Source organism: Meles meles, chromosome 5 (assembly GCF_922984935.1).
Source record: "Meles meles chromosome 5, mMelMel3.1 paternal haplotype, whole genome shotgun sequence".
NCBI classification, from domain to species: Eukaryota; Metazoa; Chordata; class Mammalia; order Carnivora; family Mustelidae; genus Meles; species Meles meles.
In genome coordinates this window covers 125017788-125037796 of record NC_060070.1, presented here as the reverse complement: position 1 = coordinate 125037796, position 20009 = coordinate 125017788, and the positions used below count along the sequence as shown (strand labels likewise).

General features: G+C 52.4%; 2 protein-coding genes across 11 annotated transcripts; one reads left to right on the top strand and one right to left on the bottom strand.

Annotated features, from left to right (window-relative positions):
* Positions 1-1409: 1409 nt before the first annotated feature.
* Positions 1410-14897, bottom strand: CCHCR1 (coiled-coil alpha-helical rod protein 1). 10 transcript variants are annotated; one of them, XM_046005989.1, is made up of 18 exons: positions 14820-14897; positions 13722-13787; positions 13430-13643; positions 11667-11970; positions 8673-8836; positions 8434-8569; positions 8137-8247; positions 7793-7942; positions 7155-7265; positions 6947-7053; positions 5078-5190; positions 4860-4905; positions 4578-4714; positions 4264-4452; positions 4067-4168; positions 2198-2349; positions 1917-2088; positions 1410-1672 (listed from the first exon to the last, which is right to left on the bottom strand). In XM_046005989.1, exons 2-18 carry the CDS (start codon positions 13735-13737, stop codon positions 1560-1562), a joined length of 2337 nt encoding a protein of 778 aa, XP_045861945.1. In that variant the 5' UTR covers positions 13738-13787; positions 14820-14897; the 3' UTR covers positions 1410-1559. The 10 variants fall into 10 exon arrangements, 8 of the variants coding, with proteins under 8 accessions (XP_045861945.1, XP_045861940.1, XP_045861937.1 ...); XM_046005984.1 differs by having other exon boundaries at positions 13722-13848; positions 14820-14888; XM_046005981.1 differs by lacking the exon at positions 14820-14897 and adding an exon at positions 14046-14548 and having other exon boundaries at positions 13722-13788.
* A 306-nt stretch (positions 14898-15203) lies between these two features.
* On the top strand, positions 15204-19567 carry TCF19 (transcription factor 19). The gene is made up of 4 exons (XM_046005605.1): positions 15204-15388; positions 15790-16356; positions 17954-18509; positions 18804-19567. The coding sequence occupies exons 2-4, from the start codon at positions 16122-16124 to the stop codon at positions 19042-19044; spliced, it is 1032 nt and encodes a 343-aa protein (XP_045861561.1). The 5' UTR covers positions 15204-15388; positions 15790-16121; the 3' UTR covers positions 19045-19567.
* The last annotated feature ends 442 nt before the right edge of the window (positions 19568-20009 follow it).

The following is a 20009-nucleotide window of genomic DNA, read 5'->3' as shown; positions in this document are numbered from 1 at the left end:
GTCTCAGCCAGTACCCCAAGCCTCCCCCTTGGGACTCAGTTTTGTCCTTGGACATTTCACTCCCCTCAGAACTGGGACCTACATGCTGCTTTCAGGCATATGCCTCCACAGGCACCTAGGGGGCCTCCCAAGCAGTGACATCCAAAGAATTTCGTCCAGGAGCCACCTGGGGTGATGGCGGGTGAGGAAGTATGAGGACATCCTGATTCCTAACCCCCACCCCAGAGCAGCTTCCAACAGTCACAGCCCAGAGGCTCAGAAGGAAGCTGCCTCCGCGTCTTGTCAATCCCCACCTCTTCCTCCTCCCTCTGGAATCCTGCTCAAGGCCGCTGCCGCCCTGGTCCCCGGTGCCGGCTCTCTGTGCCCTCCCCACCGCCATCCTTCAGAGCTCAGTGTGAGTCTTGTCCAAGTGTCCCAGACCCCCTGGAACCTCCACCTCAGGAAGGCCGCCACTGGTCTAGAGCTCTAGTGCGCCTCTCAGAAGTAATGCCTCCCAAACAGAACTCCTTTCCTCCCCAGGCTGTTCTCCATCTGGTCTGCTCCCCTGTGGCTCACTTCGAAGCCTTCATTCTGCTCCTTTCCCCAACCCCAATACCCCCCAAGACAAGCTCAGCCCATGTCCCCATTCTGGAGCTCATCTCTCCCTAGCTTCCCCAGCACCCTCCTAACTGGTCCCCCCCAACCCCTTCCCCCACCCAAGCCCCATCCTCTACAGCCAGCCAACCTAACTCATAAACATATCAGCTTAGTTGTGTGCCTGCACCGGGTTGAAAAGCACTCCAAGGGCTTTCTATTGACTTAAACTGCCCGTGCTACCAGTCCCTCCCTCCCGCTCTGGGCCTCAGTGCTTGCCTGCCCTCTGCAGGACTCTTCTGCTGGCCCTCTTGGCTCCTGCCGCAGGCAGGTCTTCACACATTCCCTCCCCAGGGAGCCCTTTCCTGTCTTCTGGTTTAGCTGCCTCTCCCCAGTCGGGTTCTGTCACGTCACTGTATTTCTTTTCTCTTCATGGCAACGCTTGCTCTGTTCACTTAGGTACTTGTCCATCATCTGTCTCTCCCACCAGGATGTTGGGGCCAAGGGAGCAGGGACCCACCCATCAAATCCACCACTGTGGTCCCTGAGCAAGGAAACTGCTTGGCACTGAGATTCCCAGCAAATGAGTGATGTTTTATATCCTGACTCCTGGCAGTGATCATTTTCCAGAGGTGAAGAGTTTTCAAACAAAAGTTGAGAATAAACTTCTGGAGCATCTCAAAAAACTTCCCAAGCAGCCAGAGAAAGGGGTTTTGAAAAAGGTACCACCTAGAGAAATAACTGTGTGGGACCACTCCCTGCATTTTCCAGAGATGGCTACAGCAGGAACTCCCTCCCATTCCCAGAGAGAACATGGCACGTGCTGCAGTCGTCTTTATTAAACCACACGATTCACAGGCATCTTGGTGGCCAGTGTCCACGGTGTCCACAAGGGCAGCTGGCTGACCTCCCCACCCCCACCCCACTTCTCTGGGGGCTGCCCCGCCCACCTTGAGCCCCCTGCTGCGCAGAGTGCCCGGAGCTGTTCAGAGGCAGACTGGAGCGGGACAGTTCTGGTTGTCTCCTTGAGAGATAGCTTCCTCTTTGGAAATGGCCTCACTCAGTCCCTGCAGATCATCGAGCAGGACAGAGAGGGATCCTGGGAAAGGAGACCCCAAGCAACAGCAGCTGAGCTGAGAAGGCAGCTCAGCTCCGGTGCAGCAAACAGGGTTGCCATCAGCTCGGACTGTTGTGAGGGGGGAGGGTTCCCTGGCCCAAGATGGGCACAGATGAGAGGCTGCGGGCCTCCAAGGGTCACAGAGAATGATGCTCATGCATTCAGAGTGCCTAAAGGAGAGATTCCTAAAGTCCCCCGCATTTGTCCCTTCCTACATGGCCCATACCTCTTATGGACTCCTTGGGAATGGGTGCTGCTCCTGGAGGTACAGGCAGTGAAGATCCTGGGGCCCAGGGGCTGGACTCTGCAGACTTCACCTTATCCAGCAGGGAAGGAAAAACTGCCAACAGTCGCTGCTGCTTGTAACGGGAGAGGAGACCCTCCTGCTGCAAGGTGGCCTGGGAAGGAGAGGGTTAAACGCCACCTAGCCCAGGCAGAGCCGCCCCTCCTCCTTCCCCCACCCCCTCTCCCCAGTCCCTGGTCTCTGCTCTCCCCACTCTCCCTTACCAGCATAAAGTTCTTGTCCCTCTCTAGCTCCTGCAGGCGCTGGGTCAGCCGCAGACCCTCCTCCTTCCGGGCCTCATCTTGCAGCCGCCTGAGCTCCTGGTTCCGCTCCTTCTCCCGGGTGGCTTTGCGCTGCATCTGGCGCAGGGAGACCACTACGTGGAAGCCAGGGCACAGAGGGCACAGGTGTGGGGCAGCCCAGAGGCAGGGAGGCACCATGAGAACAGGACTGTGATCGTGGGCAGGAACACTGGGCCCTCAGCTCTATGGCTCAGCGAAGCCACTCATGCTCCAGGGCTGTCTCCGCTGTGTGATGGGGAGTAGTGGCTGATGCTCCACGACCTTCTGACTCTGTGAACCCAAAGTACCTTCCTCATCCTGGAGACTTCCTGGAGTTGTGTAGGGGGAATCTGAATATGAACCAGATATTCCATTTTGTGCCACTAATGTTTTCTTAACATATGACAATAACACTGAGGTTATGTAAGAAAATTTCCTCTTTGTAGGAGATGCAGCTGGGTGGTCATGATGTTTGTACCTTACTTTAAGTATTTCCCCAAAAATGCATGTATCAGTGTGTATATATACGTGGATAGAGCAAATATGGCAAGAAATTAACAACTGCTGGGTGCTTGGCTGGCTCAGTCGGTGAACATGAGACTCTTGATCTCGGGGTTGTGGCCTGGAGCCCCACACAGGGTGTAGAGGTTATTTCAAGAAATAAAATCTTTAAAAAAATTGGTTACTAACTGTTGCATCTAGTCACAGGAGGTTAAACAAGTGGGCATTATGTGACTCTTGTAATCTGTCCGGGTATTTGAACTCTGTCCTAATAAAAGAGGGGGAAGCACCTGACTGGCCCAGTTGGTAAAGTGTAAGACTCTTGATCTTTTTTTTTTTTTTTTTAAAGATTTTATTTATTTGACAGAGAGAGATCACAAGTAGGCAGAGAGGCAGGCAGAGAGAGAGGAGGAAGCAGGCTCCCCGCCAAGCAGAGAGTCCAACGTGGGGCTCGATCCCAGGACCCTGGGATCATGACCTGAGCTGAAGGCAGAGGTTTTAACCCACTGAGCCACCCAGACGCCCCAAGACACTTGATCTTAGGTTTGTGGGTTTGAGCCCCATGATGGGTATAAAGATTACATAAAAATTAAATCTTAAAAAAAAAAAGTTGGGGGCAGACAGGCACAGCAGAACACACCATGTAAAGATGGAGACGGAAGGGAATGATGTGCCTGCAAATGAAGGGATGCCAGACTGCCGGCAACCCCCCACCAGGGGCAGGGGGAGCATCAAAGTATCTCTCAGAACCTCCAGCAGCCACCAACCCTGGCAGCATCTTGAGTTCAGACTTCTAGCTTCCAGCTTCCAGTACTGAGAGAATAAATTTCTATTGTTTCAAGGCAGAAAAGAAAAAAAAAAAAAATTGGGGGTACTGGTTGGTGTGAGGTTGGGATGGCCGTTGCCTTTATGGAGGGGAGTGGCTGGGTGGGGCTCATGCTGGTGCTGGATACAGGGGTACAGGGGCTGGCTAGAGTGTGTTCACCCCCATGAGAACTGATCTGTACCATTTCTTGATTAACTTCATTATTTGCATGATTCAAAACAGTTTTTAAAACCTCATGTAGGGGGCGCCTGGGTGGCTCAGATGGTTAAGAGACTGTCTTCAGCTCAGGTCATGATCCTGGAGTCCCTGAATGGAGTCCCACATCGGATTCCCAGCTCAGAAGGGAGTCTGCTTCTCCCTCTGACCCTCCCCTCTGGTGCTCTCTCAAATAAATAAAATTTTAAAACAAAACAAACAAACAAAAAAACTTTATGTCTAACACTTCCTTCTCCCCGGATGCCCATATCCATCCCAACAAATCTCACCTGCCTTGCCATGCTCCCTCCGAGCCTCATTCAATCTCCTCTCTGTTTCTAAGAGCTGTTCCCGCAGCCTAGTTTCCACTTCAGCCACCTTCTCTTGCAGAGCTGGGGGGAAGGGGCAGATGGGGTGTGTCGCAGGGAGAGTCACTCCTCAGTACCCCCCAGCCCTCCATAGTAAACCCACTGTCCCTCCTGCACACCTTGCCCATAGATCTCCTGCTGCTGGGTCAGTTCCTGCCGGAGACTGGCAGCCTCCTCCGTGCTCTCCTTCTGGCCCTGGCGGGCAGCTTCCAGCTGCAGCCCCACACTAGCCAGGGACTCCTGGGTCCGCTGCAGCTCCTGCTCCAGCTGTTGGGCCACCTCACTCAATTGCTGCCGCTCAGCCTCCCCTGGAAAGAGGTGGCACTCCCGGGGTCTCTCTGTGACCCAGACCCCAGCTCTTCTCTTCTCTCTGTCCCCAACACACCCAGCTCTGGTGCCTGCTCCAGCTCCGGAAGTCCAGGACCAAACGTACCTTGCTCCCGGGCCCGGCCCACCTCCTTCTGGATGATGTGGGCGCTCAGCTGCAATTCTGCATCCAGGCGGTTCCGTTCCTCCCGCAGCTGCTCCAACTCAAGGCTCACATCTGTGACCGGCAGGAGTGGGGGACAGCTGGGACAGGGAAGAGAAACAGAGTCCAGGGAGATCACCCAGCCTGATCCCTAAGCCCCCACCCCTTTCCAGTCCTCCCTGTTTGGGGTCCCAGCAAACAACACTTAACCCCCTCCTGTCCACCTCGCAGCGCCCCAAACTTCACCTCTCCTGGCGCAGCTGAGCAAGGGCCAGTTTTCGAGCCATCAGGCCTGGGGGAGAAAAGGCAGAAAGCAATGGAGAGGAGTTTGAGGAGGACAAAAGGGAAGAAGGGAATAAGGGGAAGGATGCCCAGGCTGGTGACGAGTAGGCATGAAGATGGATGTGGAAGGCGAGAGCTGGGGTGGGCAGGAGCACAGCGTGTCTGGCTGTCGCCCTACCCACCCTGAATGGTGTGGACCCTGCGGACTGCGTAGCTGACTCGGCTGCTGAGGCAGGGCAGCTGGGTGGTGGCGCGTTCCACCTCAGCCATGGTGCTCTGGAGCCAGGTCTGAAAGCTGGAGAAGGCACAAGGTCACTGACCCTTCAACCCCACCTCATTCCATAAGGGAGTTAATGTGACCCGTCAGGACAACTCCTTCTATCCTATATTGCGAAGTATGTGGGGAGCACGGAAAGGAAAAGCATAGCAGGGAAAAGAGAAGCTGAAACCAAGGGCTGGGGCCAGTCATGTGTGAGCTTTCTCAGCCGATGAAGAAAACCTGAGAAAACTCCATGTACAGTGTACCTTCCCGTTCTCGTGGAAGCAGGAGGCACGCACAATGAGTTAAATATGGGTGCTTCATTATAACTAGTCTAATTACATGCAAAATGAAAAATTTTCATGATTTTTTTTTTTAAAGATTTATTTGACAGATAGAGATTACAAGTAGGCAGAGAGGCAGGCAGAGAGAGAGAGGAGGAAGCAGGCTCCCAGCCAAGCAGAAAGCCCGATGCGGGCTCGATCCCAGGACCCTGGGATCATGACCTGAGCTGAAGGCAGAGGCTTTAACCCGCTGAGCCACCCAGGCACCCCCATGATTTTTTTTAAATTTTCATAATTTTTAAGTAAAATTAGTCCTCAAGCTACTAACCCAACAGAAAGTGATGGTCGAGGGGCACCTGGGCAGCTCAGTCGGTTAAGCATCTGCCTTCAGCTGAGGTCATGATCCCGGGGTCCTGGGATTGAGCCCTGTGTTGGTCTCCCTGCTTCTCCCTCTCCCTCTGCCCCTCCCTCCTGCTTGTGCTCTCTCCCTCTCTCTCTCAAATAAATAAATAAAATCTTAAAAAAAAAAAAAAAAGAAGAAAAGAAAAGAAAAAGAAAAAACAAAATGATGGTGGGCAAGGACCTATCTGGCACCACAGTTTTGCTATACCAATAATTCTTCCGCGATCCATCCTGAACAGCCTCCTGGGAACAGTAAACATTTACAGAGTCAGATGACACGCCAGGCACCGTGCCAGGTCTACGAGGACCACATCAGCATCCCAAGTCCAAAGCTGAGGATGGGTTATTACCAGCCCAAAGAATTGTGTGTTCCTCCTTAGAGGTCTTTCTAAAGGTTATAAAACAGGTGGCGAGAAGGAAACACCCAGGAAGTTGGTATGAGAGACACAAGCTGGCAAGTGATTAAGAAGGAAACTGGCGTACATTTTAGATAGAGTATCTAGTAAGCCACAGGTGTACAGCTTTAAAATATGGGTTAAATCTGGTTCCAACGAAACAGGGCAAGCCTGCAAAATTTTAAAGAAAGAAAGTGGGGGCGCCTGGGTGGCTCAGTGGATTAAAGCCTCTGCCTTCGGCTCAGGTCATGATCCCAGGGTCCTGGGATCGAGCCCCACATCGGGCTCTCTGCTTAGCAGGGAGCCTGCTTCCTCCTCTCTCTGCCAGCCTCTCTGCCTACTTGTGATCTCTGTCTGTCAAATAAGTAAATAAAATCTTTAAAAAAAAAAAAAAAGAAAGAAAGTGTAGCCACACTCTCCATCCTTGAACAACTCTGAAGGTGGTGATCCTCCCAGGTGAACTGAACTACAGGAGGAAGCGCGGCCTCACCTCCAACCAAACACGCGTGGGAGTCCTAACAAGCGACCCTCAGGGGACTGTGGAGCGGGTTGTCCCAAGGGAAGAACAAGCCTGGGGACTCTTGGGGCTAGAAACATCTCGCCCTGCATCCTCCAACTGCCAGCTTTCCGCTTGCCTGGGCTCTTAAACTCCAAGGTGCCAGGAAGCCGGGGAAGCAAAACTCTACTCCACGCACCCTCTGTCCCAGATACCTGCTGACAGAGTTGGCCACCAGCTTCAGCTGCTCCTCGGCTGTGGCTGTGTGCTGCTGCCTCCGGCGCTGGGCCTCCTGAGCGCGGCTCAGCTCGAGCTGCAGGGCCTGCAAAGATGCCGGGAGGAGAGGGGTCCCCTCGACAAGGTTGTGCGGGAAGAGGTGGGAGGAATCCTTGACCCCTCTTCGCCCCTGCCTGGCACACAGACCTTGGCGCCCATCCGTTCCACCTCCACCTCTGCGGCTTTGTCCTGTAGGGAGCGCTGCAGGATGGCCTGCTCCTGGCTCTGGGCCACAGCTTGGTCCTGGAGCTCTGCCACCTGGCGGGACAGGGCACAGCTGGAGTGGAAAGCTGGAGGGGGGCACTGGGTGCGGAGGGGCTGGTGCCCAAGTCTCTGATAGCACACCATGCAGGGAGCCAAGCCTGGGTTCCTGAGAATGGAGTCGGAGTCTGGGTTTCCTTCCAGAAGAGTGTTCCATGCGCCCACACCTTGAGGAAGCTCGCTGTGACATACCCACAAAGACTCACCACCTCCGCCCATGCCACCCATGCTTGGCCATTGTCACCTCCTCGGAGAAGCCGTTCCTGAGCATCCTGTCTAAAGCCGGCCCACCCCACGGTCTCTTTCTGTCACACTTTCACACTTCTCCTTAAAGCACACATAATTTCTTGACAGTGTCTAATTGCTTGCTCCAGAATGTGAGCTCCACGACAGCTTGTCTCTGTTCAGGGCAGTGCTCCCAGCACATGGAAACCACTCCCTACATCTTTGTCGGGTTAGTACCATCCCTGACGTAAGGAGCCAGGAGTTGGGGGAGAATTCGGGGGGAGAGAGGGTCAAGTGACCTGTCCCTTCAGCTGCTCCATGCATCCTCTGTGCTCCAGCTCCTGGGCCTTTAGCTGCACCATGAGGGCAAACACTTTCTCCCGCCAGCACTTCAGCAGGGACTGGCACTTCCTGGTGAACTCGGGCTCCAGCGAATCTGAAGGCTGAACCTGCGGGGTGGAAGAGGGGTGGAAGATGAGCTCCTGGGGGAGAAGAAGGAGGCATGTTTGGGGTTTTTTCCTCTGTCCTGCCCAAACAAGAGCCACAGCAAGAAGAGGTGTTCACCGAAAAGAAGATGCCAGCAGGTCTGGCAGCACGCCAACTGCTGGTACCCATAGGGAGCCCCTGGGGGCTAGGGGCCCACCTTCCTGCTCAGCTCCTCCTCCTGGATGGTCAGGATGTGCATGAGGCTCTGCACGCGCACCTGCAGCAGCTCCGCTGTGGTGTGCAGGCCGTCCCGGTCCTCCTGCAAGTGCTGCGGACCGGACAGGAAGGGACAGCAGTGGCCTCTGTGGGACCTCCACGCAGGCCCACAAGTGGCATCCGGACGCTGCCCCTTGTCAGAATGCCTTCTATCCTGGCCACCCCTCTCCCAGGAACTGGTCCCTGAGCCTCCCCCCAACCTCCAGCCCCTACCCTGATGCACCCTATACTCTCTCACTTGCACGGTTTCCAGAAGCTCCTGGCGCTCCGACTCCCAGGTCTGCCTGTGGACCTCAGGAGGGACTTGCTCCCCCACATATCTCCTTAAATTCTCAACCAAAGTCACCTGTGCCTCTAAGTCTTGTTGGGCCTTGCTAGGGTTGGGATGAGAACAAGGCAGCCATCAGTGAGGCAGCTGAGAGAGCCACCGTGTCCACCACATGCCAGGTCTCCCCTGGCTGCCCACCCCCACTTTACCTCAGCTGCTTCTGCAGCACTTCAGCCTCCCTCTGGGCCACAGCCAGCTCCTTGGCTTCCCCTGCCCTCCTGGTTTCCAGACTACTCAGAGATTTCTCCAAGCCCTCAGCTTTGTTGGTTAAACTGGAAAGAGCCTCCTGGTGAGCCTGTGTCAGGGAGGAGAGCTGTGGAGAGAAGACAGGGCACAGCAGAGGCCAGCTCACTCCTACATCCGGACTGTCCAAATCTGCTTCCGCTCGGGCCCTGTCCCTGCACTCCCATCTTCTGTCACCTTAGACAACAACCCAGCAAATGGCCCAGATGCACACACGGCAAAATGCAGACAGTCCTTGGTGCCTCACTGTCCTCCATTCACCTGCCAGTCCATCAGCAGTTCCTGCCAGGTCCCTACTAAACAGATCTTCACCTTCTGTCTCCACCACCACCAACCCTCATCTCGGGCCTGCACAAATGCAACAAACTCCTGGCCACTCTTTAATAGCCTTCAAGGCGGGGAGCATATGGGTGGCTCAGTCTGTTAAGCATCTGACTTCGCTGGAGTCATGATCTTGGCCCCAGGGCCTAGCCGGGAGTCTGCTTGTCCCTCTCCCTCTGCCCCTCCTCCCTTTTCATGCTCTCTCTCTCCAATAAATAGATGAAAAAAGTTTAAATAAAGACTTCAGTGGCTTATCACAGCACTGACAACAAGCCCAGCTCCTTCCCTCTGCCTGCAAAGCCAGACATGCCTTTGCCTCTGCCACTACTCTCAGTGCAGCTCCTACCACTTGGCTTCTCCCAATTCCTCAGACCTCAGGTGACGTCACCTCCTCAGAAGGCCTCACTCGGCCCCCTACCACCTGCTCCATCCTATCACCTGTTCCAAGTCATTTCAGTTCCTATCACCATCTGGAATGATCCTCTCCACAGCTTAGCGTCTGCTACCCTCTATTCCAAAAGAAGCTCTAGGAAGGTAGGAATCTTATCCTTTTCTCACTGTATCTCCAACAGTGCTGAGTATGTGGGAGACACTGCAGGAGTCGGGGGACAGGTGGTGGAAGGAGAGAGGCTGCCCTCTAGCCCTATCTTCATACCATGAAGTGATCATTTTAGAAGGAAATCACAAAACTGGTTGGTCGGTCGATCAATCGATCGATTGAACTATGTATCTATCTATCTATCTACCATCTATCATCTCTCTAAAGTAAGCTCTACACACAAACTGGGGCTTAAACTCACTAACTAAGCCAGCCAGGCACTCGACAAAACTGGCCTTTTTAGACATAAAATACAAATCTGATCATGTCATTTCCCTATAACATACTTTTCAACAGCTGCTCATTGCTCTCAAGGTAAAGTACAAAGATCTGAACAGGCCCCAAGGCCTCCCTGTGCACACACCATCTAGGGCCCCTCTCACCTATACTCAAGCCCCCCTGGCCTCCTCATGACCCACATACTGCCAGGTGTTGCCAGCTCCCATCACCTCCTCATATGCCAGCTCACCAGCCAACTCCTATTCAGCTCAAATGACAACTTCTTATCATGAAGCATCTTTCATAAATCTAAAGGCCATTTATATTTTTCTTTGAACTATCTTCTGTGTCCATTTTCTGGCTAGATTACTATCCTTCCTTATCAACTTCTAGGCACACAGTATATGTTAGAGACATCAACCTTTTCCTGTGATATGAACTGTAAATATTTTTTTTTTAAAGATTTTATTTATTTATTTGACAGAGAGAGAGATCACAAGTAGGCAGAGAGAGAAGAGGAAGCAGGTTCCCTGCAGAGCAGAGAGCCCGATGCGGGGCTTGATCCCAGGACCCTGAGATCATGACCCGAGCCGAAAGCAGCGGCTTAATCCACTGAGCCACCCAGGCGCCCCTGAACTGTAAATATTTTTTATGTTCTTTAATTTTACTTCTGTCATTTCTAAATTTAACATTATAAAGCCAATGTATCAATCTTTCCTTTAGTGAGGGATTTTGATTCACAGGGAGAAAAGCCTTCACCAATCAGAGGTTATAAAGGAATTCACCCAGGGGCACCGGCTGATTTGGTTGGTAGAGTGCACAACTCTTGATCTCAGTATCATGAGTTCAAGCCTCATGCTGAGTGTAGAGTGTAGAGTGTAGAGATTACTTTAAAAAATAAAATATTGGGGAGCCTGTGTGGTTCAGTTGTTAAGCGTCTGCCTTTGGCTCAGGTCACAATCCCAGGGTCCTGGGATCGAGCCCCGCACTGGGCTTCCTGCTCCACGGGAAGCCTGATTTCCCCTCTCCCACTCCCCCTGCTTGAGTTCCCTCTCTCACTGTGTCTCTGTCAAATAAATAAATAAAATATTTAAAAACAAAAACAACAACAATAATAATAATAACAAATAAAATAAAATATTAAAAAGGAAAATTCACCAATGATTTCTTCTGGTATCTTTATGGCTTCATTTCCTAACATGTCAATTGACTAGGGTGGTGTTCCTACGCCCCCTGTGCACATTAGAGCTCCCTGTCCTTCTCCTGCATGGCATTTCTCCCAAGTGCAATTAAGTAATTAGGATTAAATTAGGTGTTGAATGTGCACGTCCCCCACTAGGCTGTCAGCTCCACGCACCAGGACTCAGGCCGATTTGCCCACCTCAGGGTCCTGGTTCCTAAGATGGCAAAGAGTAAACACTGATAAATGCTTCCTGAATGAGTCATCTCCCTTCCCAGTCCACCCTCTCCCACCTTCCTCACCACCCCCACAATGCTCTCACATGAAGTGAGTACCCAGAGTGAGGTAGGAAGACAAAATACTTCCTACTGGAAGTGGAAAGAGGGCTTCAATTGAGTCCTGGGAGAAAAGTACAACCTGAAAAAAGACCAAAACATCCAAATTCATCTTCCCAGGTTCTCTGATCTCTCACCTTCACCAAACATCTCGTCACTCCTCTGCTCATGGGACCACTCTTTGCTGGGAAGCTTCCGCCCAGTTCATCCACTGTGAAGCTAAACCCTTCTCCCCTGCCACATTCACCTGTTCCTGGTGCAGCCTCTTAACCTCCTCCAGTTCCCGCTGGCTCCCCTCTTCCAGGTTCTTTCGGACAACCTCAGCCCCAGCCAAGGCAGCACGCAGGCCCTCAGCCTCAGCTCGGCCGGCCTTCTCCGCCCGTGCCAGAGCCTCCAGCTCCATGGCCTGGGCCTCCAGTCTCATCTTCTGCTGCAGCGAGGTCTCCCGCAGGACTCGGACCTCCTCCTCAAGCCGCCGCAGCTCTTGCAGCTGCCGAGAGATCAGCTCAGCCTGCTGGCTCAGGGCATGTGACCCCTCTAGCTCCACAGACCTTCAAAGACAGGTTAGCACACGTGAGACCTATCTCTGGTGCTGGGAGGGTGGCAGAGGGCACAAAGGGGTACGGGAAGGAGAAGAGGATCCCTCTGCTATTGTGTGTGGAGATGGTGGGGATGAAGTTGGTCTACGGGGATCTCCATCTTTGCATCACCGTTGTTTTTTATCATGGCCCTACTAAGCATATTAGGTTCACTGTTTGGCTCGGCTCACAGGACTTAAAGGCTAGCTGAGATCATGGAACACGATCTCTGCTGAGCTATACACAGGGAGATGCGTTAAACACCAAATGTGCACATCATTAGGCCACACATTCTGAAATGGAGGGATTGGAAGACAGCCAGAGACTTCTGAATTCTGATTTAAGGGCAAGGAAAAGTTGGAGGAAGAGAGGTCATGGCTTCCAGTATCAATACAGTGAGACCAGGCGCTAGTTAAAAGCATTTATTGAGTGTTATATATCCTGTATGAGGAGTCAACAGCACATCAGTAAATTACATAGTCTACTGGTGTTTTGTAAAGTTTAAACCAGCTTATAACAACATGGCTCTTGACATAACTCCCTCACTGAGGCCCAGAACCACAAGATTTTTCTTTTAAAATGGTGGAGATCTACAGCCTAGAGATATTAGTTGACTGGCCAAAGGACCCTAGTTGATAGCCAAACTAGCATCAGAGTCTCTGTCTCCTGACACCCACTCCAGGGCTCCCCTTTTTTTCATCATGCTCCTTCCTCTTGGACAGGGTTCAAGATAGACCCAGGTGCAATCCCAATCCAGAGCAAAATGGCAGAATGACATTCCGGTACATTGGGGGAAAGACACACAATGAAACATCAAGAGTAAGAATCAGGGGCGCCTGAGTGGCTCAGTGGGTTAAGCCTCTGCCTTTGGCTCAGGTCATGATCCCGGGGTCCTGGGATCGAGCCCCGCATCAGGCTCTCTGCTCAGCGGGGACCCTGCTTCCTCCTCTCTCTCTGCCTGCCTCTCTGCCTACTTGTGATCTCTGTCTGTCAAATAAATAAATAAAATCTTAAAAAAAAAAAAAGAGTAAGAATCAGAACTTTACAGACAAAACATCAATAAACAGCATGGCCAGCTCTAATGGCAAGCACTCCATCAGAATGAATCCAACCCTACCACAGTACAGACTGTACTCCTAGTTTGCACTTCTTTATCTTGCCTTATATTGTGCTTATTACTGTCAACTGTCAATCAACCTCTTCTCTTAGGATTTTTAATTCATTGATATCAGGATCTCATTCATTTTTGTTACCCCCATTCCTAGCATCTAGCACACTGCCTTATTACTTGTACATTATCACTTTCAGTAACTACTTAGGTAAAAATGCACATATTAAGGAACTAAAGGCTGAAACAGGGTAAGGAATCTATTTCAGTGAAGAAAGGTCACTGGCAAGCAAGCCCGAGAAAAGAGCAACAATGAATCCCTACCTGCCTCTCTGCCCTGGCTCCTTCCCATTGCCAGAAACATCCTGTTCCCACATGATCACTGGAGGTCTTTTGTTGTCTGGCCGCCTCTCTGAGATATCTTGATGGGTTGAGGGTTGGACCAGGGGAATGTCTGAAACCCAGGTGGGAGCCATTCTTGGTACAGTTGGAAGGGGACGAGCTTGGAAATGGGATGGGGGAATCAGCCCAGTGGAACCTGAGGAATCGCAAGGACAAAGATGGTCAATTTTCTAAGGAGAGACAATCACCAGTCCCCTTGCCTGGTCCCACTGACCTGAAGGTCGAAACATCTCCACATTATCTGAAGTCTCTAGATTCTGTGTCCAGCCATCTATGCTTCCCTGGACAGTAGGAGAAACAAGGACACCCCGGTTCAATTTTCAGGCCACCTTATAAAGCTCCTATAATAATAAAGTCATAATCCTTTAGCAACTTCCCAAGAGAAGCAGGAAATACCCGAAGATCACTTGTTTACCCAACCCGGTTCCTGAGAGAACTATGGCAATAACCATGAGATGGAGAGAATTAACTTGAGACAGGCTGAGAGGGAGCTCTTAGGTTTTACTCCTACTTTTAGAATTCCAGGCAGAGCCTTTACCCTCCTCCTTAAGTTTCTATAGTCTCTGCTGTTCCTTGTTGTAGATGAGAACGGAGGTGTGCAGTGCAGGGGCTGTGAGCCCAATCTCCAGAGTTCTCTCCACGGCTCAGCAAGGCCTTCCGGAAGCCCATCCAGACACCACCAAGCCATGACTCCTGGGTCCTTCCCTATTAAAGCACTGGCCCAAGGCCTGGCCCCAGATGAATATGGCCACATGAAGGGCAAGACACCTTCCCAGGTACCCAGGGAATCCAGGGAGCCTAGATCTCTTGGCAGAAAAGCCAGCTTCCTGACATCTCATCAAAACCCTTCCAGCAACTTTCCTCAGTTTCTCTCTACTATGCCCTCAGCTGACATTCCTGTCGCCTCCCCTCCACTCTCCAGAGTCCCAGAGCACAAGAGAGGTCTCTTCAAAGTCTCCCTAATCCTCCCACCAGAATTCCCATATTTCCTTCCCCTATCTGGATACGGCCTCGTCTGCTTTTTTTCCTGAAGGAATTACTCTGGTCCCTCATTCCCCCCTCATCTCCCAATTGCCTGCTCGAGCTTCCCTGCACTCTAGCAGGCTCTCACTTCTTTCCACCCCACCACCTCTCCCCCAGAAACCAGAGTCTTCAACCTGCTGGACCCTGGGCTCTAAAGCTCTTAGGACCACCTCATCTGTTCCTTTACCTGGTCCCTATACCCCTCTCCCCCTATGGACCCTGAACCCACCCCCGTACCCCCTCTCAGCCCCTTCCCGCCCCCAACCGACTCCTCCCGAATGCCCCTTACCCAGCGCGAGAACGCCCTCTGCCTTTAAGCCACCACCCCTACACCTCGCTCCTTGGGCGCGGCCTCCGCCCTTGACCGCGCCTGCGCAAAGCGGGCAGCTTGGCGGGCAGCTCTAAAGCCCGGTTTCATCCAGGAAGGAAGGAAAAAGATGCACGCAGGCGCAGTCGTGTCTAAGGCCCGGCCCAATTACGGCGTTGGGGGACGTCTCCGCGCCCTGGCGGCTCCTCCCAACTCCGGGAACCCGGGAAAACCTGTGAGCTAATCAGAGAAAGCGGAAGGCGGGAGGTCGGGGACACTCCCCGAGCGTCGCCCAATGGAGCGTAGGGGATATAAACAAGCTGGCCAATCAGGAATGGCACGGGGCGGGTTCGCTTTGCGCGCAGCTCGGACCCGGGAATTCCGAAGGCGGGGCGCTGCCCGCGCGCGGAGGCCGCGCCCCTCTGGACCCCGGCTTTCTCGCTGTCATACAGCCGCGGTAGCGCCAGCTCCGGTAGGAGCCGGAGCGGTCCTGCGGCCACCGCACACGCTGGCACTGCCTGGAGAGGAGACTACTTGGAGACCGCACCGCGGTAGATCGGAAACGGGGCTGGGCAGGGGAAGAAAAGGCTGGGTCTGCTGTGCAGGATCTCGGGGCGCTCTTTCCCTGTTTATATCCCACCCGGAGAAGCCGGGAAATCAGGTTTAGATCTGCTTTGTCGGAGAACGTAGGGTCTATTTCCACTGCCTTCTGGGGAATGACATTGGATTCCCTTCCCACGGGGGTTAAAGATAGTTATGAGGGACTGGCCCGAAGGGCGAGGCGCGAGCGAGCAGGAGGGGTACTCTATTTGGGTAAGCGAGTCTGACAGGAAGCTTTTCTCCAAATTACACTGAGGTGACAAGTTAATATTGTACAGAAGCAGGAAACCCTATACACACATCTAGTTTCCATTTCCCTGGAAGCTGCCTAATATATTGTTGCCTTGCACAGATTGAATCACCCTGAATACTTCGTGGCCTGTGGATCCGGTTCAACTCACATGCCATAGGACGTGTTTGTTTTTGCACTGCACTGGGACCTATCCTGAATTTTTCCTTTGCAAAGCTGCTTGACAGTTTTGTTGGCATCGCATGCCTTAAGTTCCTTGCACTCTTGAATTTGGACTACTCAGGCCTGGGTTCTCATCTGAGCTTTGCCACTGACCCCTGGTGAAAACTCAGGCCTGTGCTCGAAGTTGAAACTTGGCGAGTGTGCATGGCTCAGGTGTCAGAAAGATGATGGACTCCTGAAGTGAAAGAGGTGGTGCAGAGGAGGCACCGCCCATGCTGCCCTGCTTCCAGTTGCTGCGCATAGGGGGAGGCAGGGGTGGTGATCTCTACACCTTCCACCCTAGCGGGACTGGCTGCACCTACCGCTTGGGCCGTAGGGCCGACCTGTGTGATGTGGCCCTGCAGCCCCAGCAGGAGCCCGGCCTCATCTCTGGAGTCCATGCAGAGCTGCACGCTGAGCGCCAGGGTGATGACTGGAGGGTCAGCCTGGAGGACCATAGCAGCCAAGGTGAGCAGTAAGCAGGGCGGTCTTGTGCCTGGGCAGTTGCAGTTCTTAGGCTGGAATGTATTAAGGGGCTCCGCAGGGACCTTGCCTGCCTCCCAAACTCCCTATTGGGTTGGACTGTTTTTTTAGTCCAGACCTGCATCTTCCCACTAAAGGTGTGCGGTGTCAGCAGCTCTCTGTGGGGCTGGTCCCTGATGATCCCTGCCTAGCTGGAACCATCTGAACAGGAGCTAGAGGTAGATCCGGGGACTGGGTCATTAGGGAAGCATCACAGTGGGGATGTTCTGGAGCCACTGGGGGCCAAGCTCAGATGATTCAGTTTCCAAGTTTGCTGAGGCACCTTGTTCTTATCTGAAGGCAACTTTATGTTGGATTATGGTTTTTTAAAAAGATTTTGAGGGCGCCTGGGTGGCTCAGTGGTTTAAGCCGCTGCCTTCGGCTCAGGTCATGATCTCAGGGTCCTAGGATCAAGTCCCACATCAGGCTCTCTGCTCGGCAGGAAGCCTGCTTCCCTCTCACTCTCTCTGCCTGCCTCTCTGCCTACTTGTGATCTCTCTCTGTCAAATAAATAAAATCTTTAAAAAAAAAATAAAAAGATTTTGAGGGGCGCCTGGGTGCCTCAGTGGGTAAGCCTCTGCCTCCAGCTCAGGTCATGATCCCATAGTCTTGGGATCGAGCCCCACATCCGGCTCTCTGCTCGCCGGGGAGCCTGCTTCCTCCTCTCTCTCTGCCTGCCTCTCTGCCTACTTGTGATCTGTCTGTCAAATAAATAAAATGTTTTTTAAAAAATTTTTATTTGAGTAAGAGTGAGCGAAGAGGATCAGGGGAGGGGCAAAGGGAGTGAGAAGCAGACTCCCTGCTGAGCAGGAAGCCTGGATACAGGGCAGATCCTGGAACTCTTGAGATCCTGACCTGAACCTTGAGAGACGCTTAACTGAGGCGCACCTTGGATTATCTTAATGATCTGGGCACGTCTTACTCCCTTACTTGCAGGCATTTGCAGCCAGCCAGAGAAAGGCCTAGGCCCTTCACCTTTCTGGGTCTCAGTCTCCTCATAGGTAAAATATAAGGCTTTGTAAAGTCTCTTTGGGGAGTGCTGTGGAGATTAGGTAACTATAGTAGCCAACATTCGTGTAGTGCTTACTCTATGAGCCAGGCAGTTTTTAAGTGCATCGAATGTAGGAGAGCACTAATATCATTCCCATTTTACAGACTAGGAAAATGAGGCACAGGGAGGTTAACTTGTCCAGGTAACAGAACTGGCAAGGGTGGAGCCAAGATCTCAACCCAGTCAGTCTAGGGTACCCACTAACTGTTTGCATTGGATGTCTGAGAAAGGGACTTCCGCAGTGAGGGAAGGAGTCCATTCTTTCCATGTGCCCTGTGGAAGGGCATAAAAAATAAAATTTGTTCCCAATTCACAAAGAGCTTAATATCTGATATCACCTGCTGAGGGATTTCAAATGTGAGAATTTGATGACAGGTGTCTTGTTCTCATGTTCCCTAGAAAATCAGAGGCGGCCAGATTTCTCCACTCCTGACTCTTGTCATTTCTGTTTTTGTCATTCTCTGTATCTGTTTGGTGCCCTGCCATCAACAGGGACTCTGGTCAATAATGTCCGACTCCCAAGGGGTCACAGGCTGGAGTTGAGTGATGGGGACCTTGTGACTTTTGGCCCTGAAGGGCCCCCAGGAACCAGCCCTTCGGAGTTCTACTTCATGTTTCAGCAAGTCCGAGTCAAACCTCAAGACTTCGCAGCCATTACCATCCCGCGGTCTAGTGAAGAGGGAACCAAGGCTGGCTTCTGGCCTATGCTGCCCCCCCAGGGGGCCCCACAGCGCCCCCTCAGCACCCTTTCCCCTGCCCCAAAAGCCACACTGATCCTCAATTCCATTGGTAGTCTCAGCAAGCTCAGACCTCTGCCCCTGACCTTCTCCCGGAGTGGGGGTGAGCCACAGAGCCTGCCTGTTCCCGCTCCTCTTAGGGAGGTGGGGACCACCCCTTCTGCCCCACCCCCAAGAAATCGGAGGAAATCCGCTCACCGAGTGTTGGCAGAGCTGGATGATGAGGGAGAGACTCCTGAGGGCCCCCCACCAGTCTTTATGGAGCCCAGGAAGAAACTCCGTGTAGAGACAACCCCATGGACACCTGGTGGGTAAGTGGAGAGATCTTTCTCAATTTTTAACTCCTTTTTGATCTCTTTTTGGAGCCCCAGGCAGAGCAGATGGTCATCTGCTCTGGGGATAGGAACAGGGATGGCAACAGGGATGGAAATGGGAAGTGGATGGAGCTGGACAGACATTGGATTGGCCAAGACCTGGGTCAGCTCTACTATTCTGGTCCCCCATTCGTCTATTTAGTCTGTCTAGGCTCACTCTAGGATTATCCAGGGAAAGTTCTAAACTTCTGCAGGTCTCCAGTGACTTGGTTTTTGTGTCACTTTCTTCAGAAATAGGCGTGGACGACCTCGGAAGCACCCAGTGAGCTCTCCCAGGGCTCCCCCTGCAGATGGGATTGGGGAGCCCTGTGCAGCCCCTTGTTGCTACCTACCAGAAGAAGAAACAGTTGCCTGGGTTCAGTGTGATGGTTGTGACCTCTGGTTCCATGTGGCCTGTGTTGGCTACAGCATCCAGGCTGCCAGGGAGGCTGACTTCCGGTGCCCAGGGTGTCGTATAGGCATCCAGACCTAAGGCCCACCACCAAGGCACCAGAGGACAGAAAGCTGGCACCTCCAAGCCACAGGTGGACAGGGTGGGGCACCAATGGATCCTAAGAAATGCCCCCTTCTTCCCTTGCCTCTCCAGTGGGGATGACTACAAGGGAAGTGTCCATTGCTATGGATATTGACTCAAGGCCTGAAGGCCCTCACGGCCAAGGTGACAGAAGAGATGGTTTCCTGCCAAAGAAATTGCTGCCTCCAGGAAGCTGCCAGCAAGCTGAAAATTCCGTTACAAGCTTTGGGTCCATGTCATAGGTACTAGAATGTCTGTGGTCAGAGCACCCGTTAACTGCAGAATGCCTGGGCAGATACAAGCCTTGGGTCTTGGAACAAACATGTTCTTGGATGGCATCACTAAGGCCTTCTGGGAAAACCTAAGGCACAGCCTCAAAACTTTTACATTGTGAGTAAACCTCTGGCACTGACCACGATCATGACCTGGCTTTTCAGAGCTTTGCTTCTATTTCCAAATAAAGAATAAGCAGCTTCATTCACTCCGAGGTATTTATTCTTTTTCCAGGTCTGATACTCCTCCATTTCCGGTTCTTGAGTTCTGAATGGTATGGTCTGGAAAACTGACTCTTAGGGGAAGAGATGAGCACAGCACAGGGAGGTTTGGACCTGCTTACTTGGTTTAGAATGGGCCGGAGATGGGAGACTGGAGAAAAGGTAATTAAGTTCCTAGTTTAAAGGAAAAACAGATCCATTGCCATTAAAATAAGGTAGATGGAATTTGGTCAAGTTCAGGAGGATGGCAGAACCTTTGAAAAGAGAAAACGTGATACACCAGTTGTGGAGCAGTGGAACCCAAGTACAGCTCACAGGTTCTCTTCTGTGAGCCTACACCAAGCCACACCAAACCAACACAGGGTCCAAACGGGTTTTGTAACTCTCACTAGGAAAGCCTTATCTTAACCTATTGCAATCTTTAAGTCC